The 27593-nt window shown below is 39.9% G+C and overlaps 1 protein-coding gene across 1 annotated transcript in view; it reads left to right on the forward strand.

The window, feature by feature from the left end:
• Positions 1-27111, forward strand: part of PUDP (pseudouridine 5'-phosphatase) — a 124608-nt gene extending 97497 nt beyond the window's left edge. Inside the window, exon 4 of the mRNA XM_090064047.1 lies at positions 24385-27111. Coding sequence (XP_089920173.1) covers positions 24385-24561 — 177 coding nt within the window. The 3' untranslated portion in view covers positions 24562-27111. The remainder of the gene's footprint in view (positions 1-24384) is intronic.
• Positions 27112-27593: the final 482 nt, after the last annotated feature.

Raw genomic sequence — 27593 nt, forward strand, 5'->3', positions numbered from 1 at the left:
TAACTTTACCTTCAGTAATAATATATATCAGTGGATAATATAGTCTCTTATATTCAGGGTTCCAGGTTTTCCATTTCCCTCGGAAAAATGGAGCAAACAACAGATTTCCTGGTTTTATCAAAGAAAATGCGGATTTTCTCTTTAGCATAGAGAGAAAGAGAATTCCACCTGCAAGAGGGCGGGAAAACTGCAACCCTGTCCTCGGGGGCAAGGGAAGGGAGAGATAGAAGGGAAAGGGCAGAGCCTACAGCTTTTAGTCAGTCTCAAGGCCTAGGTCAGCCTCACTTTCTTCCTGAAGCCTGTGAACTGGTAAGTGGGGCTTTCAGGGGGCACTGGGGCAGGGCTGGGGTGAAAGCTGGTTGGGGACTGAAGGAGTAGGAAGGTGTTGGGGAAATACACAGAGTGCCTGGCTGGTGCCTCCACGTGTGGTTTCCTTTAAGGGCTGCTAGAGCTGCTTAGGTTTCAGATGCGCCTGGCTAGGCACTCCAGCCGTGAGCGGTGAGATGTGGAGCCAGCTGGTCACTCCATCTGCAAGTGGGAAGGTGTTGGGGAAATCCATGGAGTACCTGGCCGGCTCCACATCTCCCCGTTTGCAGCCAGAGTGCCCGGCTGGGGGCAGGTGAAACTGAAGCAGCTCAAGCAGTCCTTAAGGGAAGCTGCACGTGGAGGTGCTAGCCAGGAGCAGGGAGATGTGGAGCCAGCCAGGCACTCAGTGTTGTTCGCTCTAAGGAGGCAAGGAGGACCCACTCCTCCAGATCTGTACGGGGTGCAGGCTGGGTCATGGGGTAAACCCGGGGCGGCTGGAATCAGAGGAGCCACGTGGGGATCTCGTAGCAGCTGTTCGGTCCACGTTGCTCCAGCAATGCACCTCCTGCATGCGGGGCTGCACTGAGGGAAGCAGTGCAGGGCTCTGCCACTCAGAGTAGCGGCAGGTGCCAGGGGGCAAAGAGATCCCAGAGTAGCCCCGCTGTTCCAAGCCATACCAGGTCTTGCCTGCGGGGTTACAGCGGTCCTGTGGGAGGGAACCAGGGAGAGAGCCGGCTCCATCCTCCTGCTGCAGCTTCCTTCTGTTGGGGGCAGGGAGTTGTGGATCTGGGTCCCTGCTCCCATAGCCTTGACAGCTGGGGTCCCCTTCTGGCAAGGCAAGGTGGCAGGGGCTGTGGGTGAGGGGACAAGGGGCATAAGCAATGCTGGGGGGCTGTTGTGGGAGCCAAGAGGGCCAGGAGGGACATGGGGGACCTTTAATCACAGATTTTGGGGTTTTAATGAGAGAATTTGCATTTTTTATCACAGAAAACCAGGATCCCTGTTATATCTTTAGCAAGGTACAGGGAAAAATATAATTAATATTGAAATTGTTTTTAACTTTCCTCTTAATTTTCAGTGAATGTTGTAGGAATCATTGGGCATTGCCATACAATGCAGCTTCACTCTTAATCTGAGGTTATGTCAAGGGAGCAATATGCAAACTGTTAATTCACTTCTCACAATAAAATTGGTCCTGAAAGTTTGTTTTTTTTATCAATTTTTGCACTGTCTGCAAGAAAACAATCTATTTTGATTTGGTTTTAGGGGGAATAGTCTGTGCTACTTTAAAAATACTATGTATAATGATTTCTAATGCTTTGAACTTACCATCTTGTGCTTGGGCATAGTTATAATAAGGTTGGACTATTATTACAGCTTTGATCCAGGAAATATCAGAGAAGCTAGTGAGTGTATTTGGGTGATATCTTTTGGCAGGTTAACTGTATAGTTGGGAGGGATGCTGGACAAGCTTTTGAGCACAAAGGGCCCTGACAGATGGTGGAGGCGTGGGGGGGGAAGGGTATGTGCTTTACCGGCAGAAGCAGCTTCCTGTTACTTTGACCCAGCTCCACCACCACATCTGTATAGATTGGGCACTTCAGTGGGGCTTTTTAACATGTTTATCTAAAGCTGATTCAACCACCTATTACATAAAAGTGCTAAAAAAGCACCTGATCTATACAGGCTTTGGAAAAGCTGGGTCCACCTAATGTGATGCCTCTTTTGGATTTGCACTGGGCTTGATGCAAGAGCCCGTTGAGTTTAAAGTACAACGCCACTTCTATATTTTTCCCCATTCCTCTAAGAAGCCAAAGTGTCTTTGGATAAACCCATGTTTTGGGCACAGCTAAGCATTACATAACAATTAACTTTAAAATCTTTCTAAAGTAAATGCCTGTTAATCTCTGTTTAGGTAGAAAAACTAGGGTTCTAAAGCATTAATTACCACACCCTTAAACCTTCTTGCTCGGTTACTGTATCCCATCCTCCAGCTAACTATGCTGAGAAATTAGAGTAATGTTTCCTGCACTTCTACTTTTCCCCAAACTTCAGTGCTTAGTGGGACATTTTATAGTTTCATAGATGTTAGGATCAGAAGGGACCTGTTAGATCATTGAGTCTGACCCCCTGCCCTAGGCAGGAAAGAGCGCTGGGTTCAGATGACCCCAGCCAGGTGTCTGCACATTCTCCTTTTGAATACGTCCAAGGAAGGGGACAATACCACCTCCCTTGGAAGCCTACTCCATACTTTGGTGACCCTCACTGTAAAGAACTTTTTCCTGATGTCCAGCCTGACTTTGCTCTCTTTTAACTTATGTCCATTGTTTGTAGTTACCCGGACTGTCGCCCTGGTAACATCATATCCCCCACTTCCAGTTGACCCCCTCCCCCCGATGAGTTTGTAGGCTGCCACAAGATCACCTGTCAGCCTCCTCTTGTGGAAACTAAAGAGGTTCAGTTCTCCCAGTTGGTTGACGTAGGGTTTTTTCTGTAGGCCTTTAACCAGACGGGTGGCCCTCCTTTGAACCCTTTCTAGGTTGTGTGTCCTAGTTTCACAATGAGAGTTGGTTTGTTTGAGTGGTTGAGAAAGATGCACTTCCCTGCAGTCCATATATTTATTATCCATCTAAAAGAAACACTTTATTTTAAGTAAAATATTTTGAAGTCAATTGATTACTTATGGATTTTATTCTATAACATAAAAAAATTGTTGACACTTTGTTTCCATTGTACAGATGGAACAAACATGTTTTTCAACAGATTCTCCCCTGTTTTTTGACAGGACTTTGTCCACAGGAACTGAACTTATAAATAAACATTGTAGCAAACTTCCTAAAAATGGCTTAGAGTTGAGCCTTTTATTTCAAAATTTAAAGCCTTAGGGGAAAGTATTTTATTTATCTATTTATTTATTTTTCTTGTTTCTGAATGTTTGGGTCTGTTTTTTGCTGTAGTGTATCCTGTGCTCATTATTCTGGTATCATGATGGTGTCATGAACACTGGTTCATATTTTTCTTTTCAGCAGCTCTTCCATACCTTGTCTGTAACCCTCTACTGAGAATGTGGATATTTCCTTCACAAAAACACCTCCTTCATCTAAATAGTTGATGTTTAAATTATTCTTCAAAGTGGAGTTTCTTTTTTCTTTATTGTTGTGTTTGTTTGTTTTCCTTTTTTGAGAAAAAAAAGTTACTTCTGTTTTTATTTGAAGCTGAGGCCAGCATTTCCCAGTTATTTTACCTTTTCTAATCCAGATTTATAGGAGTAGAATGCTGTTTTGTTCCGTTTAGTTACATTTTTGTATTGGCATCCACTTTCCTACAGTGAAAAACATAGTCTGCATCTGACTACTTGTTGCATAATAAAAAATAACGTTGTTTTGACATTTCCATTCTTAAAGCCAACTTTCTAGTGTTTATAATTTTTAACTTATAACACATGTTTTTCTGATGCATTTTATAACTAGTTGCGGTGCCTATTGTGTGACCCAATGAGAAGGCCATATTGATAGAAGGTTTACTTTACTCATGCATGCCCCTATATGTACCTAGTGAGAAGCTCAGGTAAATACGTAAATGTTCCTCTGAATGAGGCATTCTGGTTTTCTCCAATTAAAAAAAAATCCCCAATTTTTTGATTAAGAAAAGTAACCCGAAATCCACATTTTTTTCTGTGATCAAAATGAACCCTGTGTGTCTGTGTGTGTGTGTATGGGTTAATGGTGTTTCATGTAATCGTGGAAAAATATGGATTTTGGGTTACATTTTGTAACCTGAAAATTGGGGATTTTTTTTTTTAATCAGAGAAAACCAGGATCTTGACCCATCCTCCCTGCTTTGAATGGCTTTGTGTCCAGGGCCACAACAGATCATCTTTAGCCTCTAGCAAAAGTTATACAACAGTTAGACAATTCTGATGGTGCTTAGGTCAGCGTCATTATGTACATTTCAATATCTGTGCATATATTCCTGTCAGGAAAACAATAATCAAGGAGAATTTATGAGTGGTGGAGACAGATTATTCCCACACACTTGTGTAGCAGGAAAAAAGAGATGGAGACAAACAGAAAGAAAAAAAAAAGAAACCAGTAAAGCTAAGGCATCTTAGAAAATAACTAGGTATACAGTTATGTTCATTGAGCTAAAGACATGTTTTAGTTATGCTACAGTTCTGGTAATGATTTTTTTGTTCTCTCTCTATTCTGGTTCTTTACTGTTTTCACACCTCCATCTCTAAACCTATAAGATATTGACAAATAAAAGTATATTGTTTTTAGGGATAAGTAGTCTTGGAAGGAATTGTGATTAACTTGAAGGTAAAATGTATTTATTTAAATAAAATAACAATTAGTTTAAATGTGCATGTTTACTTGTTCCATTAATATTAGCTTATTTCATCTTGTATCCAAATATAGGGTTTATAGCAAAGTCTTGGTGACTTTGAAGGGGATGTAAAGATGAACTAAAATGAAAGCACCCTATAAAGCAGAATAAGAATTAACATCGCTTACAGTTGAACAATTATTTTTAAAGACAAACAGGAAAGATCAATAAATAGACTTTTCAATAATAAAACAAAAAGTCCAAAGACACAAAATGACTTTTTACTATACTTTCAAAGACAAACCCACTACAATTTTGCATCAGCAAGAACCTGAGAATGAAATTAATACAGAAGTAAACAAACAAACAAATAATAGTTTCTGAAACTTATTACTAAAGGAAGAAGAGAAGATTTCAGAAGAGATCTATTTTCTTTGATAGTTTTTTGGATACCTTTATTCTGTTTTATTTTCAGGTCCAACCTCTTAGTTGTTCAATGTAGTTTTCTTCTCACAAAAGAAAGAAAGGATAGCCAAAATTTCTGGTATATCTCTTCAAGCCTGAGAAGATCAGATATTTACACTCATACACAGAATTAGAACTTTTTTCAAAACCAGTACATGATAAATATTGATACATGATAAATACATGATACAAATCTATGATAAAACAGGATTGAATCCTGTTTTAATGGGGATTAACTAAATAGCTAATAATATGCAGATCCATTTTCAGGCCCAATCTAGCTGAACACCAGTCTGATCCCTTGCCAACCTAATATATATGCATGTCATCCAAATCCCACACACTTACATGATCTGTCATGCAGGACATGTTATCAGGTCCACAGGTCCAGTTCCCCCCAAATCTGGAAATGTGGTGGCTGAGGAAGAGGCAATTAACATTGCCATCTGTCTCCCACTGCCAAATTTCTGGACTGTTCGGGAACCCCACAGGCTGAATGACGTGGCTCCATCTGGCTGGATGTAGCCCACAAGCCAAGAGTTAAGCACCCCTGGTCTAAGGTGCTATACATCTTCAAGTATTATGGGATTTTCATGAAACTGGAATATATTCAAACTGGAATATATTCTCTGGAATATAACACTATCCACATATCATTTTTAACAGTCATGTTAATTATTATGTTATGTGTCTATTATGTTAATTCACTGCTGTAAAAAGAACTGACCCATTATATGTCAGAGGGCACATCTACATGAGATATTTCCTGCAGAGCTGCCTAATTAGCTTACTACTTGTACATACAAGCATTATGCTGCACCATCATTATTTACTATGCAGCAGTGGAAGTGTAGACTGAATGGGCTGGCTGGGACTCAAGGGTACTTCAGTATGGGGGCTGCCTGCTGGCTAGCCCCACACTGAAGTACCCTCGTGCTCTAACCAATCCCTCTGCAGCTTCTTGAGCTATGTCAGAGCAGCCCCGGGCTGGCAGGTTGACCCCTGGGGGCTCCTGCCAACCAGTGCTGCTCTGACGTGGCTCAACGTGCTTTGGTCCCAGGCATAAATGTGAGTGGCACGCCGAGAAGCAATAGACTCTACCATGATGTGCGCTGGAGTTTACTGCTTCACATTAATCGCACATGTAGATCCACCCATTTGTTTTGTACCTCTGCCTCTATTGCTTCTTTGGATCTGATTTATTCTTATTGGTGAACTGTGTCTGCATCTTGCATAAACAATATATATTCTGGCACTACCTCTGTTCAAGGTTGATTATCAGCAAGAATCCTGGTTTTCTCTGATTTAGTAAAAAAAAAGTAACCCCCAAATCCACATTTTTCCATGATTAACATGAAACGCCTCTAATGCACAGTTGTGTATATATAGTGGTGTTTCATTTTGATCATGGAAAAACGTGGATTTGAAGTTACTTTTTTAACTCAAAACATGGGGATTTTTTTTTAATCGGAGAAAACAAGGATCCCTGATTAGCAGGTTTAAAGAGAAGTGGTGAGCTGTGTTAGTCTGAAGTCAGGAGGAAGGCAGGGTAGCAATGCAATTTATTTATTTCATTTATATAAGATGCATCTCTACCCTATCTTCTATCAGGATTAAACCATGTACATTTTACATTATTTTTTTATTAGAAAAAAGTCAGTGGTTTTAGTAAACGTATTAAAATGAGTTGCCTTCAGGGAGAAGTAAAGATATCGCTGATAAACTTTTTATTACATATCATTCCTTTGTCAGACTAGTTTTGGTGCTCAGTACATGGCACATACCAAGAATACAGTACACATTGAAAGTCATCAATAAGGAGCATCTTAAGCATTTGCCCTGTGTCCTCCATAAAAGAACAATACTTCTCTATTTCTGTTCTAAGTTGCCCTTGATTGAGTTAGATTTTTGCTGTTCATATAATCAAACACTGTATGAGAAATGCCTGGGAATTTCTTGGGGCCTGTGACACAAGATGCCTTACAAAGTTCTTAGTGTGTTGTCCTCTAAACACAGTCCTCTATAAAAAGAATGTTCCAGCCGTCCGGAATGATCAGAGTAACCTTGCATCTAAATGTGACCTTCCATTACTTCACAGAGTCACGGTGTCTGTGTCCAACTGTCAGTCACAGAAGCACATTCTTTCTCTTGATTAAATCCAGAATAGAAGGAAGAAATTTGAAATTATTCTCTGCCAAGACTCCCTTCCAAGACACTCCCACTCTGTTCTACACTCCCCTCCACCCCCCCCAAGATAATTGTGTTTGGTTTTGCCCTAACAATAAAATATTATTTATACAACATCTATGAATGCACAGTATTGTAATTACCAACACACTGAAGGGTATTTAAGACATGCAAATGCAACAATTTCCCTTTATGTTTTCTGCAAATTATATTTTCTTTAACCTTGCACCTGTACTGCAGGTAAGCTTATTCCTATACTGAACTACAGAGAATAGGATGGGTTTCAACACAAGACAAGTGCAAGGTGATGCACCTCGGGAGGAACAACCGGCACCATACCTACAGGTTAGGGAACTCCCCTCTTGTCATCACGGAGGCGGAAAAGGATCTTGGGGTCATCATTGACTCCGAGATGAACATGGGCAGGCAGTGTGGGGAGGCAGTTAGGAAGGCCAACTGCACCTTGTCATGCATCCACAGATGCATCTCGAGCAGGTCCAAAGAGGTGATCCTCCCCCTCTATGCAGGACTGGTCATGCCGCAGTTGGAGTACTGCATCCAGTTCTGGGTGCCACACTTCAAGAGGGATGTCGACAGCATGGAGAGGGTCCAGAGGAGGACTACTCGTATGATCAGGGGGCAGCAGGGCAGGCCCTATGAAGAGAGGCTATGGGACCTGAACCTGTTCAGCCTCCAAAAGAGAAGACTGAGGGGGGAACTTGTGGCCTGTTATAAACTAGTCAGGGGGGATCAGCAGGCATTGGGGGAGTCACTGTTTCCTCAAGCACTACCAGGAGTGACCAGGAACAAGCTGGCAGAGGGTAGGTTTAGGTTAGATATCAGGAGGTGCTACTTCACAGTCAGGGCGGCTAGGGTCTGGAACCAACTTCCAAGAGAAGTGGTGCAGGCTCCTACCCTGTGGGTGTTTAAGAGGAGGTTAGATGAACACCTTGCTGGGGTCGTTTGACCCCAGGATTCTTTCCTGCCATGGCAGGGGGTCGGACTACATGATCTGCTCAGGTCCCTTCCAACCCTAGAAACTATGAAACTATACTGAGTCTGTCAGAGTAGTAAGATAATGTAAACATGAAAAAAAACCTCACATAATTTATGAAATCATGTCTCATCTGAACAATGGAGTCATAGGGAATGATAGCTAGCATTATCTCATGAATAAGTAGCAGAGTTATTTATTCATTTGTTACAGTACTTAAAAACATAATAGACTGTTATCATTCACTTTCCCTAATGGAAGTAAAGGGGCAAGTGAAGAGATTATTTCCCTAGACAGTACACAATATTTTGTAAGATTTGCCTGCTTAGTTGAATTGGTATATACCTTCATAATAAAATCACACATAATTAATTATTGTTACCGATACCTTTCCTTACATTTCTGAAACAAAAGGATGAAATATCCAAATACGGAGAAAGAAACTAAATAGTACAAGGGTCTTTTGGATTTTTTTCTTCAGTTCTACATATACAGCAGGAAGCAAGAATTGCAAACATAGCTGTTTAAAATGCATTTATTCAATAGTACTTCAATAAGTTTGCTGGTAAATGGGTCACTCAGAAGCATTTGTCCCTTGTTCTAGATATTTTGTACATCAAAGAGTAGGCGGGGGGAACACAATTTTTCCTAAACAATAATCAAGCACATATGTAATTTCTCATTACTAGAATAAATGCTAAACGGGCTTTATAGGTTCCCACCATTTTGTATATAATGCATGTGTCTGCATTGTGTACTGTATATGCAATATATGTCTTATGAAAATGTCTGTATTAGTCATATTCTCAGCTGTGGGTCTTCAGACAACCATATCCAAAGTACAGGCAGTGCTCAACTTACAAGGTTTCAAATTACAGTGTTTCGTACTTACAACATTCATAAATTGACACCCTGTTTCAACTTTATAATGTTGGTTTCAACTTTAAAATGCTTGATCTGATGTAATGCCACACCAGTGAACAAGTTCAAGACTCCAGAAAAACCTACAGACAAGTCTCCTGAGAAGACTCCAGCCAAGAACTCTTCAAAAAGTCCAACCAAGAGCCTTCAAAAAGTCCAGCAGTCACCTCAGAAAAGCCTTTCCAAATCAATATGATTGCTATTTACAGTATAAATGCATTAATGTAGCTATATTACGCATCTATAATTGATTGAGTACAAACTTCTTGGTTATTTTTGGTGAAAATAGGGTACTGGGCCTTGGTCCAGGAACCAATCCCCCATTTATAACATTGCTTCCTATGTTAAAATCGGTTCTGAGTTGCAACATTTCAACTTAAGACATGGTTTTCAGGAACCAATCGTGTCATAAGTCTGAGGACTGCCTGTACTATAACCTTTTGTAAACAATAGATTTTGTCCTTTCCCTTTGTAATCATTTAATTTTTGGAACATATATCTTGTAGGCATACATTTGCCTGGGTAGTCTTTGCCTACCTTTTAATTTTGTTTGCAAAGTTTGAGTAAAAATATTCAGTCTTTTTTAAGTTTGAGGAATATGAAACTATATGGTCATCATCAAAAAGAGAGTGCTTCATTAAAAAAAAAGGCTAAAAAACCCCCTGTAAGTGTATCCGCATGATCTAGGTCTGAAAGAAATGTGATTTGGCAAAATTTTGAGCATTTAAATTCATAGACTAAGCATGCTCCGTGGATTTGTTCAGTAAGATCACACAGGGTCTAATTTAAAGCACATCAGAGTTAGAAGGGGGTTTTGTATTGACATAATGGGCTTTAGACCAAGTTTTAATTGCACATCTGAAAAGTTATGTATTGTGCATATGTACAGACAGTAATGTCATAGCACAATGAAATGATGAATCACCTAAGTTTCTGTGAATTATAGAAAGTCTCTAAACTGTACAGACATAGCTTGGCCTAAGGGTTTTGAAAAGAATGCAGGAAAGATTCCTATAGACATGTAAAGTTAGCAAAGATGACTATTAAGGGTCTCTTGTAAGACCTTCTAAAATGTACAGGACCTTACAGCTTTTCAAATAAAGAAAACACTGAACTGTTTGTGCCCCTAGTCTCCATTAGGTACTGTTACAGGTGACTACAGTGTAAATATTGTTAAACGAATATTTTTTATAACCTCCTGTAATTATATTAGTTAAATTAATATTGCCACAGCTGCTGCTGGAAGCTGCTGTCAGCTCCTGGACCCCTTTGACCAGGGGGAGGTGGGGAGGAGGTAAGTCCAGCCAGACAACATAGCCCAGAGGTGGGCAAAATGCTGCCCATGGGGCCCCTAAAAAAATCTAGAAAATTAATATTTATCTGCCCCTGGCTGCCTGTCTTATGGCCCTCGATGGCTTGCCAAAACTCAGTACGTGGCCCTTAGCCCAAAATAATTGCCCGCACCTGGCATAGCCAGTGCAAAGCTCTGCACTGGGAAGGAGGGAGCACCTGTGAAGGAGCAGGTAATTGCTTAATTGATGAGTCATTAGGCTGCTGACTGTTTTCCTCTTAATATATGGGTACTTGCCCCTTCCTTCTCCCCCTCTCTTCCTCTTTGCTTCTTGGTCCCGCCTACCCTGCTACCTTCTGATTCCTCCTGGGTCACAATGCAGCTTCTCTTCTGCTCTTCCTTGCCAAACTGTGCCTGCCCCAAGCTAAAAGATAACTGGCAGGCTAACTGCTTATCACTACACTTATTGGTTAAACAGTTAATCAGTTAAACAATAAATCAATTAAGCATTCACATCCCTAACTCCCATAAAGTCTTTCATTTAAGTTTACTTTAGGGAGCCAAGGTCTGGTGTACCCAGTGCCTAGTAGATTCAGACCCTAAGAAGTCTGGATGTCAAGCTTCTTGGGTATTTTCAGAGCTGTTCTCCTGTTTCCAAAATGCAAGTCTCTAGGTGTAGGACAGATTTTCAGATTTTGGAACTTAAATTATTTTAAAAGAATATAATCTGTTAGAATCAAGGAGTTCATTCTGTGGAACATAATATTAATATGCTAGAAATAAAAAATCACCAGTACCTAAATGAAGTGTCACATTCCTCATTAAATGATGTTTCTGAGTAAGGGCACTACACTATAATCACTTGAAAGTGATGGATCTGATAATCACAGTCTCCTCACCAAACACAGCTAGAGGGAAAAAGAGGTCTTTCTAGTCCTAGTCATTATGTGGACAGCCACGAGATTCCAAATTTAAAAAGCAAGTTTTAGACAGAAGCGGTTAACTAAAGACAGGCACATATCATGTGTCCCCTTTCTTCAGTTTTTTTCTTCAGATTCTTCTAGGTTTCTTCTTAAAGATTGCTTACCTCTTAGAGTACAGCATAGCAAATTAACTTAAATTTATTTTTGTTTTTTATTTACCAGTCTGAAATCCACAAGTAGGCAGGGTTTGAGAGCCATCAGAAAACACTGTAAAGGCTTCCCCTTTACTCAGAAAAGCCCTTTTTTGGAAGAAGCTGCTAATCTCTCTTTAAACAATCAGCAAGCAAGCTAGCTGCTTCTGTCCCTAGGACTATCTCTGGAATTGTTTTTAAAGCAGGGCACAGTTTTCTAATATATCCCCAAAGGTTTTTAAATGGCCTTTTGCATCCTGGGATAGGAAACTGGCATTCTGCCACCAGTTTCCCCAGTAGGGAGGGTGAATACTAATTTAATTCTCTCTCAGCTTTAATATCTTAGCAGATTCCATAAGGGATACTATCTCCAGTGAGGAAGATTTAACTAAGCCAATCTCAATTTTAAGCAGGCCAAAAATCAGACTAGAAGTAATAGTAATAACAAAAAACACAGGCAGAATGTGAATGTTTTTCTCTTTAATCTCCATATCACTTTTTTTACACAAACAGTGTAAGAGATGTGAAAAAATGGGAATGCAATCAGAAGAAAATTGAAGAGGAGCCAGAAATCCTGTATTTTATTTCTTTCAGAAAGGGGAAGTGAAATATTGCATGTTGCATTAGTAAGGAGATGAATCAAAGAACTTAAATGCATATTTTAGTCTAGGTCTGTTCAACTAGCAGCCCATGGGCTGCATGCAGCCTACAAGGGTTTAATGTGTGGCCCCCAACTACTATTTGGCTGCTACTCTCCCTATTGATCTTCTTGCTGCTGCAGTTGTGGTCTGTAGCTGCCCACCGCACCCTTCCTTTTGCTTCCTGCTCCCACCTTAAGGCTAGGGACAGATATTCAAAAAGTCTGAGCCTGAATTGATTCAACTTTTGCAGGTTAGTCTAACCTGACTAGGCTGAACCAGTTTCTAACCATACAGACAATCCCTCTGGACTGAAGAAATTCAGGCACATGCCTTCAGTGGCTCATGCTGGAAGCCGAGGGGGGGGACACTAGAGCAACCCTCCCTTCCTTGGCAGAGATGAGCTGAGGAGGGGGGAGTGGCCAAGTCCAGCAGGAGGCTCTGAATAGGGAGGGGTGTAAACCCCCAGCTTGCCTGCAGTCCCAGGCTTTTCCCGGCTCACTCCTCAGGAGGCAGGAGTGTTGCCAGCCCCCCAGCTAGCACTGAGGCAAAGCAGGAATGTTTAGTGCATGCATCTGTTGATATGGAGCTTTTCAACCTCTCTCCCTGCTTCTGTATACTGTCTGCATCAAACTGACTGGCAAGCAAGCCAGGCATGCAGGGCTGATAACAGTATCACCCCTATCTCGGTGTTTATCGACCCATTGAGAAAACAGAGGGACATTACCAGCTACCTGTTGATTCTGCCTGTTGATTGAGTACGTACCCAGCATGTGGTCTGCTAGCTAATAGACAAATACCTTCTCCGCCAGTCAGAGGGGGAAATTCCTGAAATTCCAGGGGGGGAGGGGGAGCTCTTCTTAAACAGCTTTTCCAAGGAAGGACATTAAGCTACCAGTTGAATAGCTCCAAAAAGCCTGTCTGCCTCTGTTGTCTCCCACACCACGGACTGTAGGTAGCATGTGGTCTGCTAGCTAATGCTGAGGTGTCTGTGAGGGATGGGGGAATACCTGCTTAGCACAGAGTGGGGAGGGGAGGTGGGGAGCAGAAGCCAGGCAGATGCCTGCAGAGACTGCCGAGCTCCAGCAAGACAGCAGAGGGGAGGGGCTAGGCCTGCTGTGAGCAGAGTGCCCCACCCAGCCAGAGAGCATGCCAGGATATTGGGGGACCCTGATCTATCTTAAACCAGCAAGGAGTCTGGGACAGACATAGCGTAAATTGGGTTGAGTCAAATCAGTTAAGTTTAATACTGCTTTCAACCAGGTTTATCTCAAACTGGTTTCAGCCATTTTCATACTGGTTTATGTGCACTGAACATCTGTTCTGTTACATGTTTAAACCAGTTTCTGAGCACTTAAACCAGTTTGTGTTTAATGTCTGTCCCTAGCCTAGGAGCTGGGGGAGGACAACCCACAGTGCTGGGGGAGTCCACAGCACAGTGCAACAAGAAAGTGAAGGTCAGCTCTGTCTGCATGTGCAGTGCAACAGCCATGCACACACACAGTGCAGTGAGGGGGGGTTCTGCCCAGGAGCCCATGGCACGCACTAGTGACATGTAAGAAATATTCCAAATAGTTCAGTGTATCTGTACCTTCTTTTTAAATGGAGGAAAATTCCTCTTCACTTTTCTTCCAGAGGGCTGATCAAATCAGAAAATTAATTGTTCATAATGCTTCATTTACAAACAAAACATGCAGACAAATTAGCCACTCCAAATTTAATTTCTTCCTTTCCAACAGTCTTTGCAAAAGTAGGGCCTCAACAAAATTATCTGCAATGAAAGTAATGTCTGCTTTCTGTATACTGGTCCCTTTCTCCTTCCTTTCATCTCCTGCCCCCATGTAAGTCTCATCCTAACTGTCTGGGTTCAGTCCTGAAACAGAAGGTTTAATACTGCTTCCAATTTTGTCATTAATTATAACATGTTTTGAGTATCTTGATATCTATTTAGACATTTAGGCCTATGTATATCCAACTCAATTCTGCCTCACTTAGTTTTGCTAAGGGACCCTCTACATATGCAAGCAAAGGTTCAAAGGGTGTGTTTATACAAGATGCTTTACTATGCATTAGACTAATCTACTGTTCTGCAAAGCATCGGTATCTATATATGGGCACCATTTATTGCGCAGTAAATTAGTCTACTGTGCAGTCAGCTACCAGTTGTAAATACTTGTCATGGGTGTGTGAAACCCCTAGGGCTGGGAGATTGTGGCTGCTGCAGTCTCCCAGCCTTAGGGTATGGGAAGCTCTTGTAGGGTATGTTGCATGTGTAGCTGGTCTTAAGGCAATTGCACAATTAACCAGTTAATTGCTTGAGACCTGTAATGCGTAGAGGAGGCCTAAGTGTGAGGCCTTTATTAACAGTCCCTCCTCAGATGCCTAGGTTTACATGAGTTTATGTGTGTTAAATTATGTGATTTTTTAAAAAAATACTCTTAGACCTAAACGGTGGAACAAAACCTTTTTATCTCCTCTTCTCTCTCTCACTCTTTAAATGTCTTTAAATATTGACTCTGTGTCCATCAAAATGTCTACAGTCATTTGGAATCAGCTAAGAAAATGTATCTTCTATTTTAGAAATTTAGAAAGCATTGGTCTTAATTCATAGCTTCCGATGGGCTAATTTACTTTTAAACTAGTTTCCTTCAGATGTTGACTAAATTCCTTCCAGGTTGAAGACAGTTTCAATCTGTTTAGCATTATGACTGCTTATACACATGCTTGGAATTGGAGAAAGACATTTTAATTAGAGCTGCTCTAATTAAAATGCCTCATTGTCACATCTGTTAAGTCCCCACATGTTTAAAAATGGCTGTGGGATGCTTTTGCTAATTCTATGCTTCATTCTACAAAGTTTAGATAAAGCATGCTATGGCTATTTTAAACAGAAGGGTCATGTTTTGTTTCCTAGATAAAATTGTTATTATTATTTTAGATTCAGTGAGAGAAATGGTATATAGCCTGCTTTATTTTTATGTACTTTTAGCTACCTGGTTTTGTGCCAAAGTTAAAACTGTCCTAAGGCAACAGTTTAAACATTAACCTTTGGGAGATGTCATGGCAGCAATATAGTATGCGGAAACAAGTTTTCCAACATAATAAGGAAAAAGGTAATAACTTAAAGCTAAAATCTATATAATTGCATCTCTCTGTCTTTGCTGGAAGAATGCTGATTTTGCAATATGTGTGTAACACAACTGAGCAAATAAATTGACTGTTACATATCTCTAAATATATAACTCACAGGTGGGCCAGAACAGTGGACAGATTATAGGATCACTGTGTAGCAAAGGAAATTTTGTGGATGATCTCTATTAATTGCTCATCTGCTAAAAATGTTTCTGTGCTGTTGACAATGTGTCAGTCATAAGAAAGCCTGAAGAAAGACCTGATACTTTCATTTCCTGTAACATTAAAGCCACTATAATTATGGGTCATTTGCCTGGCTTCTTTGGCAAATTAAGAGCTTTAATTGCCTCAAGTTACAGGGAATTAGTTAAGCTTTTCCATTATGCATATTGCCTTCCATAATCATCAGCTTCTCTCATACAACAAGCTTAGTGACATCATGGAAGTCAATTAGGTCTTTCAAGGCAGACTTGTGGAGTGCATTTCTTTGTATGCTATGGATTAAAAAAAGTTCCTAAAAACTCTTCATAATGCTGTTTAGTATGGCATTTAAACTTACTCTTTTAAAGGCTGTGTGGGGTAGAGTATGCCTTTTCTGTTTTAGAACGCAATAAGAGCTGAGAAACCATGAATTTAAGCCATAACCATAAAGCCCACAGGCAGGACTGTGCTCCAGTTTTGACAGCAGTTTTTCCCAAGCCTCACATCTTCAGTTGGATATTTGAAGATTAAAACACATGCTAGTTCTTGTTTTAATTAGAACTCCTTGATTAATCAAGTTTGCTCCATGTTTTAATTAAAAACTCTAGCATCACCTCTTCATCACATCTGTTAAGCCTCTGCATTTTAAAACATCCTTGGGGGTACTTCAGCTAAACCTTGTCAAATGAAATGTAGCTAAAGCTGCCATTTTTAAACATGTGGGGGCTTAATACATGTGACAATGAGGTGTTATAATTAGAGCAGCTTTTTGGGAACTGCTCTAATTAAAATGCCCCTCTCCACTCCCAAGCTTACGTATAGGCAGCCATAATGCTCAACAGATTGAAACTGTTTTATTCTTCAACCTGGAAGGAATTTAATGACATTTAAAGCAAACTAGTGTAATAGGAAATTAGCCCACTGGAAACTATGAATTAAGGACAATGTTTTGCAAAATTTCTAAAACAGAAGATGCATTTTCTTATCTGATTCCAAAGGATTATAGACAGTTTGATGGACACATTCAATATTTAAAAAGAGACAATGAGAGAAGAAAAAAAAGGTTTTGTTCCACCTTTTACGTCTAAAAGTATTTTAAAACCCCACACAATTTAGCAACTAATGCTTTTATTTAATGACAGAAGTTTTGTAAATAATGGTATGAGATGTATCAAGTTGCTTTTGCTGGGGAGCAATCAGAAGAATTAACTTTGTCCATGCTTCTACTTCCCTGAAGAAACAGTAGGAGGAGGCTGCAATGAGTGAACGAGAATAGTATTCTTTCAGTAGTACTTAAGTTGGGTTAAGTAAAAAGTAAATTTAATGTTACTATTAAAATTGTCATTAGCTGCTTAGGCAGACAAGGTTCTTTGGGTAAATCGGATATCTTTTATTAGACTAGCTCATTAGCTGCTTAGCTTTTTTAGCTGTGGTCTATTATATTACTGGCAACAGGATGAGTGATAAGAAAACAGTTAAAGTATCAACAGGGGAACTGCTGTTAATAGTGATTACTGTGAGGGATATCGTCTTTGAGTTCTTGTTAGAGCTGAGCTGCATTGCCAGTGCTGAGTAGGAAAATTCGCACTAAATCTCCCTGTGCAAGCTGTCCCACCACTTAGAATTACTGCTACAACTCTTATTAATAATACTAAATGACCTATTTTAAGAGAGATTGACTACCTACAGATCCTGTAGTCTCTTACTGGGTGGGGATATCATGCAAAATGGCCTATAATCTAATAAATTCCTGAAAATGTAAGGGTCTGTTCTTAAAGTTCTAGGTACTTACATCTTTAAAGTGATTCTTCCTTAAGCACACAGATTGCCTGTATTGGGATGGCTGGTCCTAGAAAAAGGGCAGGACTTTACACCCTCACCTCTCTTTGTCCATTCCTTTTCAGTAGAATTCCATCCTTAAATAATACTTTCCATACATTATGTGGGAAAGTTTGACACCCAACTGGGATAGTGAAGTCAACTCTAGGAGTTAAATATAATAATGCTCAACACTGCTGCAATAAATCCCTTCAGAACAATTAAGTTTCTTCTCTATAAAATGGAAAACTTAGAAGTACCCTATTGTACAGAAATATTGTGTGGATAAATATGTTAAAAACTGTGAGGTTCTCAGTAATATAGGCCATATAACTACCTAACATAGATATAGACAAAGTAGAAGTACCTACATTCTGGTTTCTTCACGTCTGAATGTTTAGACTGTGGCTTTTCTGTCTGTCTTGTTCTATGTATTTTTAAATGCACTTGGTAAAGAACCCAGAAATCTAATATTGAGTTCACTTTTATTGTAGGAAATATTTCTTTGACTTTTGAAATAGTAACTATAACATGAGAAAAATAACCTTTTGTTATCTTTAGAGTAAATATGCCCAAAATATACATATTGTAAATAAAAAGGTGATTATCTTCACATAGAGAAAGAGCTTTAATATTTTATGTACAGGATTTTCAATCATTTCACACTGACCCCAGACAAGGTGAAAATTAGGTTGATAGTAAAATTCCTACTGACTTCATTAGACAGCAGAATAAGGCCAATACTAAGCATTTTTGAAAATTCTATCCTGTGCATTTAGAGGGTCCTTTTAATTAAAATAATATAAAATAATGTCAGTTATACTGGACACTTAATTTCAAGTAGTGCTTTCTTTTCTACCTGGTAAAGGATACTGAGTCTGAATTAGTCCAGCAAGTATTTCCATAAATTATAAAATTACTCAAAGTTACATTTTAGGTAAAAATACAGAACAAAACCATGTAAACTTAAGCTGTCTGTGTATCAAGGTTTCTTACATTTCTCCAAATGGCTGTAATCATTTTCGCAACAAAAGTCTTCACAACTTTACTGCATTTTCATTTAAAACTTTTAAAAGCCTTTGGCCTAGCATCTTCTTAGTCTTATACCTCCTCCCTCGTACCCCTTCAAAAAGACTCTTCCTTTGCAAGCTAGACTTTATTTCCACTGTCCTTCAGAATTGCAATTCTCTCTTTCGGAGGTTCATATTCTGAATATTTATTCAGTATGAAGTCAGAGTGGGAGGGGTTGGTTGGTTTGTTTTTCCCATGCTTCTGGACTTTCTTGGTTACCACAAGGAACACAGAAGGAACTTTTCCCCTTCCTGTTATTACAGGTATTAGGTTTTATGTGCATTTCTTTTTGGGCAGGAGGTTGTTTTGTTTTCTTTTTTTGCCTTCCTCAAGCATTAAGTGTTGGCTGAAGCCAAGGCTGGGAATTTTGACTGGGGTATGTTTCTGCTGGGACTAGAAAAAAACCCTAAAGATTCCTGGTTATAGGGTCTTGCCCCTTCACTCACAGTGAGACCAATAGTCACACTTGGGATCAGGAAAGAATATTACTCTCCATCAGTGGTGACATGTAAGGAGTACATAGGGGTGCATGTGCACCCTCTGAGAGCTCTGGTGTGCCCCCTGACAGACTGTGCTCCTTGCTTAGGTGATGGGCACGGAGGCAGGTGGGAGTGCTGGTGCCCCCCCTGTGACCACTGGCCAGGGAGTGGAAGCACCAGATGAAGCACAGAGGGCACTTCTGGGAGTACCGTGGCTGCTTCCCAGTTGGCGCGATCGGCCACGCCCCCACCCCCCAGTCGGGAAGAGTGGTGGCGGAGGGAACTCCCTCTGGTCACTGTGGGGGGCACATATTCCCCCTCACAAGGTGGCACCAGTTGTCCATGTTCTCCATGGTCAGATTGGCATGGATTTGTGGGTGTTTTTGCTGTCCTTTGTAGCCAGGAGCATGGTCCTCCTCTTTGGATCTCTCAAGAGCATTTTAACTACTTTGCAACAGTGGGACGTTGACAATACCCTTGTCCACCTGCTTTACTTGTCTCAAGTTTGGGTTTGTTGGTAGTTTTAGACAATGTGTCTTGTGCAATTTTAGCAATAGGTTAGATGTGCATTCATATGGGATGATTTGAACAGGGATGGCCCTGGCTTGATCAGGAGCTTGAACAAAATGACCTTCTGAGGTCTCTTTAAGCCCTGCTTCTATTTTTCATTTCTCCTTCTCCAAGAATTTAGCATATACATCATTAATCACCAAGGAGACCATTTTAAATTAGTAAAGAAAATAACTTAATTCTTAAGTTGCAAAGTCTATAAGAAAAATTCTATCATAGTCCTGATTGCCAGAATGTACACTCTTACATTACCAGTTCCTGTATCCTTCAGGTGGCTTTAAGAAATTAATCCATGGGGAAAGTAAAAAGAGTATGTATAACTGGCTGCAATATACTTATTTTCATTCATCACCTAAATTATAGGGCTTATAACATTCAAGTGTTCTATATTTCTTGGAAGTAGCAGCATAGACGCATGCAAGGACACTATGTAAACCTTCTAATTATACAAAATTGAATAGGGTACCAGAATATATATAATGTTTTTTTAAAGCTTTCAAATATTGTTAACTGTATTGATTTCTAATAAGTTTGATTAGAAGTATAGGCTGAAATCACAACTCAATTGAAATCAATGGTTGTCTTCATAGTTTCAGAGTTGGTAGGGTTGGAAGGGACCTGAGCAGATCATCAAGTCCAACCCCCTACCATGGCAGGAAAGAGTACTGGGGTTAAACGACCCTGGAAAGGTGTTCATCTAGACTCCTCTTAAAGACCCCCAGGGTAGAAGCCAGCACCACTTCGCTTTGAAGTTGGTTCCAGATCCTAGCCACCCTGACAGTGAAGTAGTGCCTCCTGATGTGTAGCCTGAATCTACCCTCTGCCAGCTTGTGACCGTTATTTCTTGTCACTCCTGGTAGTGCTTCGGGACTCCCCCAATGCCTGCTGGTCCCCTCTGACCAGTTTGTAAATGGCCACTAGATTCCCCCCTCAACCTTCTCTTGTGGAGGCTGAACAGGTTCAGGTCCCGTAGCCTGTCCTCGTAGGGCCTGCCCTGCTGACTCCTGATCATGCGGGTGGCCCTCCTCTGAACCCTCTCTATGTTGTCCACATCCCTCCTGAAGTGCGGCGCCCAGAACTGACGCAGTACTCCAACTGTGGCCTGACCAGTGTCACATAGAGGGGGAGGATCACCTCCCTGGACTTGCTTGAGATGCGTCTGTGGATGCATGACAAGGTACGATTGGCCTTCACTGGCGGTCCATGTTCGTTTTGGCATCAATAATGACTCCAAGATCCTTTTCTGCCTCTGTGCTGACTAGAAGGGAGTTCCTCAGCCTGTAGGTATGCTGCTGGTTCTTCCTCCCCAGGTGCATAACTTTGTGCTTGTCAGTGTTGAAACCCATCCTGTTCTCATCCGCCCACCCCTGTAACCTGTCTAGGTCCGATTGCAGCCTATTCCTCCCTTCTAGCATTCCCACTTCTCCCCACATATTAGTGTCATTTGTGAACTTGAACAGGGTGCCTTTTACACCCTCATCCAAGTCACTGATGAAGATGTTGAACAGTACGGGCCTGAGGACCGAGCCCTGGGGGACCCCACTGCCCACATCCCTCCAGGCTGAAAATGACCCATCTACCACCACTCTCCGGGTGCAGCCCTCTAGCCAATTAGTGACCCATTTGACTGTGTAGGTGTTGACACCATTCTTACCATCAATTTCAGGATTTTATCAACAGAGTATTGAGTTGAAATATAAAACCAACAAAAGTTATCAGAATTCAATCTAAACAGTGAACAGGGACATTCACTAGTACAGATTATTATTTTATGTTGTGTGACCAGATATCAATGGCTTTAATATATTTTATGTTATGTCTCTAATTGACATGCAGAAGAAAGATTTGCTTGTAATATCTTTTATTAGACCAATTTTATAGCTGGAAAAGGTGAGAGCCTGAGGAAGTGACATAAGGAAGAGCATGTTGTGCCAGAAAGCTTTTCTAACATCTCTCTGAAACATATAGTCTAAAACTATATATTAGCAAACATCTTTTTTTCTTGAATGTTACCCCAAGCATCACAGGGACAATGCTACAATGTTGAAGATATCTAGATGTCTTCTGGGCTCAGCATTTAACTTATTGAAATGCATCCATGCATTGATACTATATTGTTTGATGTATTTTAAATAGAGCACAGGCCCAAAACATTAACGTTTCTGTAAATACACACACATACACACAGTGTTTTAGACATGAAGCACATCTGATAAGATATGAAGTAGTTGATGATTTTTGAATACCACTTGCCTACAAGTTGTAAGAAACAGAAAACTTCTTTTTATATGGGCCAAAAACTACAAAAACTGAAGGGAACTCACAAGACCCAGGGAAACTACAGTGATGGTTTTAACTCAAGCAGTATATTTCCTTAATTTAAATGGGCTAAGTACCTCTGTGAGAAACAGCAATCTGTTCTTATTAGGAAAAATAATTTAACAACCCTTTCTTAGTGAAGACACACTTTACTGGACTTCTTCACAATATTTAATGGCAGTAGGCTGAATGCTTACTTATTTACTTTACCAAGCTCAGCTCTATTCATCTGCGGATTTGGACAAACACTGTATTTAGTTTTGAGAGAACACACCACAGTTGTTTCAGTTATACATATTAGTCCAATCCTTTGTGGAATTAAGTTTTCCAGTAGGTGAATAGAACACTTTTCTAAATTACACTGTGTGCGTCTAAATTACACGTTCACTGCACAGTAAACTAATGAATAGGCTGTATGGTAAACATCTTCGTGTCTACATGTACATCCCCATTAGGCTAGAGTAAACTAATTTACTCCACAGCAGTGCACATGTAGACACTGCCCCAGCTGGCTTAGGCATGAGGGTGTTTCAGTGAGGGGGTTGCCTGCTGGCTAGCTCTGCAGTGAAACACCCTCATGCCTCAGCCAACCCCTCTGCAGCACGTTGAGCTGGGGAGACCTGGCTTAACATGATGCACTCCTGGACACACGTTCAAATGACAGTAAACTGGAGTTTATTGCTCCAGAGTGTATTGCTTCACATTAATTGCACCTGTAGACGCACCCACTGAAAACCTGCTTACATTCTGACTGGCTCTTTTTCTGCATTGTGGAATGAACCTGACATTCATCGATGTCAATAGCAACATTTTTTATTGATTTCTGTAATGTATGGTCAGGCCCTGTTGGTCATAGCATAGTGACTCCAAGCAAGTGACTCCAAATATACTTTATATAGAATGTGCTAGAAACAGATTCAGTGAGAATCTGGCAAGAAGATTAATTAGGTTCTAATCATCAAACGCAAAGGGACACTCTTCTTTTAAACACAAGTGTTAATTATAAAGAATAGGAATCATTGCTGGGCCTGTTCACATGTCACATTCAACTATCTTTCCCAGCCAACATCAAGCAGAGATTAAAAACAAAATGTGCAAAAAACAAAAAAAGCAAAATTGTTGTTTAGTTTTGAATAAAAAATATTCAAATTAGTTCTAAGGGGTAACAAAATAGCAGGCAGCAGGTAAATTTTAAGGTGAGACAGATATTTTATCTTGAAGCCATCTGTTTGTGGAAAATCCTGAATTAAATGCTCATCTTTTCTACTAACCTTTCCCACCTTTGATCAGTTTGTGTCATAACCAAAAGCTTGTTTTAAAGTCTTTTTTTTCATCATCTTTTAAAGAAGGAAAGCAGGCTTTATGGAAAGCTGCAACATATACAGAGATATTGGTTCCCTAACACATTTAGTCACAAATATACTTGTTTATACTTGTGAATAGATGTTGAAAGAACAAGAATTTTGATTTATAGTTCATGTAGAATCATTTTATTAGTATTTGTTTGTTTGTTTTTAAACCATATTATTGCCTTGAATTCTGTAATAACTTTAACTTCTTTGTTGGTGCATCTTTTACTATATTTACATTTAATGTTACAAATCCTAGCATACTACTATTGTTTATATGCTATATGTACTGCTAATTTGAACACAGTGATAAATATATTCACTTGGTATATATGAATTCAGATTCTTCATTGAGGAAAATGCCTTTTAAATAAAAATTTGAAATAAAACATCCTAGGGTCTAAGAATTTATTTCTGTTAATAAATTTGATAGTGTTGTAGTCATTTAACTCTTAAAATGCTTGTTTTTCTTCTTATATTTCCTAATGTTAAACAATAGCTTCCATATAATTAATACATGAATTGTTTCCAAAACTCACTGTCAAGCTTAGACTTGAATGATACATTACTAAACAGATAAAATATTTACGGCTGTGTAGCACTTGGTGTTTTTAATGACAAAACTGTCTAATCTGTAAGAGTAACACTACAGTAGTGCTCTTCGATACAATTAGTATTTTTTCCCTCTGCTGAAATATTGTGTATCAAAATAACATTGGAGGAGATTAGGAAAAATGGCATGCTGATTTGCAGCACTTTTCATATGTTCTGAAATATTCTACTTTTCACATTCACTGCATATCCTAATACTGACTCAAGCACCATAATTTCTAGCCACTTCACATCTTTTTTGGAAATACATTTTTACAAGCTTTTACAAGGTGAAAAAGGTCAAGATAAATTCAGGTGCTGTGTCAATAAAGCATTTAAGCACATGTTTAAGTGAATCCTTAATCAGAAGAGCAGCTAACAAGTATTTTCATAAGCTGGTGATGAGGCTTCATTGTTATGTTGAGTATGTCTTAAGTCAGTCTTTAAATACTTTGCACATTGTTTACTTACTTGACTAGCTCAGGGTTGTACTGGGGGACTGTAACACAGTTGGGACATAAACCCAGATCTCTTGAGTCTTATTCTAGGTCATCATATTTTATTATAAGTGGTTATTACAATATTTTAATTATTTTTTTTTTCATTTTTCAGTGTCTTGTGTTTGAAGATTCTCCCCTTGGAGTCAAAGCAGCATTGACAGCTGGGATGCAAGTAGTTATGATCCCAGATGAAAATTTGAATCAAGACCTTACAAAAGAAGCAACTCTGGTTCTGAAATCTATGGAGGACTTAAAACCAGAATTGTTTGGTTTACCACCGTATGACTAATCACTAGTATATCTCAGTGTGTTCTTGGTTTGAGGGAACATCAGAGGTGGGGGTGAAAACTCAAAGTACAATTTATCATTATTTTGATCACTATTTTTTCCCAAAAAACAAGAGGTCAGAAATCCTGGTAATACTGAGAGATTTTTCCATAATTACATATTAAATTTGACAAAATGATCATTGGAAGGTTTGTCTCCTCTTGCCTATTCATTATCTGTACTCTGCATAGTATAATGTACCCTCAATGCATTTGTGAAAAGACAGGCTCCTGCACCTCTGTATGGAGGTTCTTCTTCTGATAACAGGTTGCTTGGAACAGTGACTCTCAGCCTTATCATTGCAGAACTCTACTTACTACAAGTTGGTTCTTGCCCTAATACAGTTTTCTCCAGGGTTACCATATGTCCGAGTTTTCCTGGACATGTCCTCTTTTTTGGCCCCATGTCCTCTTGTCATGGCGGGCACATTTTTAAAATGCAGTCAAATGTCTGGGTTTTTCCTTTGCCCCTGCTTTTTCCCAGCACTTCCAACTTTGCTGCTTGGGGCTGGGAGCAGCAAGCCAAGGTGACTGGGTGTTGGAAGATCATGCGCTCTGTGTGGAGGCCCTGGCAGCCGCTCACAGGTAAGAGATACAAAGACAAAGAGTGTGTGTGTGTGTGCACATGCATGCAAGCTGCATAGGGAGCAGGGCTGGGGCATAGGGAGCAGGGCTGGGAGGGGGAGGTAGGGGCCTGTGGGTTGCGAGTGAGGAACACCGGCAGGGGGCTGTGGGTCAGCAATAAGGGGCCTGGCAGGAGTGGGAGGTTGGGAGTCAGGCATGAGGGGCATTGGCAGGGCTGGAGGAGGGGCAGGGGATGCAGGTTGGGAGTGAGGGGCATCAGCAGGGCTAGCTGGGCAGGGGGCTGTGTGTCAGGCAGGTCTGGAGGGAGCAGGAGCTATCCGTCGGGAGGGGCACCAGCAGGTCTGGTGGGGGCAGGATACAATCGGTTAGGAGTGAGAAGCAGCAGCAGGGTGGGGGAGCTATGCCTTAGAAGTGAGGAGCAGAGGCAGGGCACAGGCATATCACCCCCCCCCAATCATATACCCTTCCCCCTCTCCTCTACCTCCCTCCCATCCCCCACAAGTGTCCTCCTTTTTGATACTGGAAATATGGTAACTCTAGTTTTCCCAGCACAGGGTGCATTGTTTACAGACTATTGTCTCTTTCCCTCTTTAATGCCCTTTCTTTTCCTCATTTTTCCTTCCATTGGTTGTTTTTTTTTTTTTTTTCTCTTATGTCTTATTTTTTACAGGGATTTTTCCATTTATTTTCACTTTCTCCTGTTTTGTAATTTCTTTCTGGACTGGAGTGAGGGGAGGCACCTATTGACAGCTTCAGGGAATTCTTGTAGCTTAACTGAGTGCTAGGGAAGCATACTCTGCCACCTGTCTTATGCTTCTCTCTGCCTTCCTTTTCCACCCTTTATCTCTCCTTTCTGACTCCATCCTCATCTGCCCATTTTTATCTTCATATTAAACTTCTCTGTGCTTTGCACTCTGTTGTCTCAGCTACCTTCCCTGGGATCATCTGTAAGGCTTATACCTTTCCTGGAATCAAGTTCTGAAGATTATTCCTGTCATGTTGCTTAGATACAGTCCAACTGATATAATATTGAAAGTATTTTTCCCAGTATATTATTTTTCCATTATTTGCCAACAACTGGGCCACTCTATTGGGATGTTCCTTTTAAAATCATTCTGTTTCTATCTGAAATTTTGCATTCCTCAGAACAGCAACTCCATTTGCTGCATGGAAGTTATCAAATACATGGTGATGCTACAAAAACCTACCAAACAAATATTAATACTGACATTAGTGGTAGAAGATATCTAGAGTTCTGAAACACCCTCTTTCATTTTTATGCTGTAACCTCTATGGACAACTCTGCTGCAGCCCCTAAACTAAGAAACCATGTTTTAATGGAGCTTGGCTGTTATTTGAAAAGCTTCCCTTTAATTGGGCATCCCTAAGTTATTACTGATCATAGTAAAACATCTTCCTCTGTGAAGATGTGAAGCAAGACCTTCAGTATTTTATGAAAAAAAAACTTCTTTAAATATTTTATTTTTACAATTCTTTCCTTTCTCATGTGTGTCTGTCTGGACCCATAGAAAAGACTTTAGAGGTTTAAACAAACTTTAGAGGTTTGAACCAGTGCCCATGGTTCATATTTTTTTATAATTAGACTCACCAAAAAAAACCTCAAATAAAAACTCAGGGATGAAATGTCTACCTGGCATCACTATTGCTCATGTTTTGTATTTATATTTTAATAACAGATGAAAACAGGTGACTGTTAGATGCCTTGTTAAAAATTTTAGATAAGATGCATGGACTTTTTAATTATAGTTTTCTACTAAGTAAAGAAAAATTGAAATTTGTTTTGACTTATTCATTTAAAGCAGATTTGAAACAGTTTATTTAAATGAATACTGTAATTTCATTTTAAAAAAATTAAAATTCCTTCATCCAAACTATGAGTTGAGTATGACTTTTATGGTATCAAATATCAGCAGGCAGAATTTGATAATAGTTTTAATCTATAGTGCATTTCATTAAAGGATCTCAAAGTGCTTTACAAGTTTACATGAATATTGTTTATTTGTAGTTGTTATTATATATATTATATACTTTTTTTACAACCTCTTGATGTTTTAGTCGATAATATTTATGCTGCATCAGAAATCCAATCAAGCTGATATATTCCACCTCATGTTCTTGTTCAGGGTAAGGGAACAGTTGTTGCACAGTATCTTTATTGCCCAATGTTGCATAACAGAAAGTGTTATACAGCAATAATTCTGAGCTTTCAAGTGTAAAACAGGTGCCTTTTGGGATTCCTTTCATTTATAATTGCTGAATTCCAGCTGGGAACTTATTAGGTAGAACAAGCTCTAATAAGTTGTAATTAGTAACTTTTTCCAGAGTATTGTTAAGTGTTTAGTTTAACTGGGAGTTAAAGAAAAGGCATGTGTTGTATTTATACTGGCTT

Source organism: Crocodylus siamensis, chromosome 1 (genome assembly GCF_052110815.1).
Source record: "Crocodylus siamensis isolate JL-2025a chromosome 1, ASM5211081v1, whole genome shotgun sequence".
Classification (NCBI taxonomy): domain Eukaryota; kingdom Metazoa; phylum Chordata; order Crocodylia; family Crocodylidae; genus Crocodylus; species Crocodylus siamensis.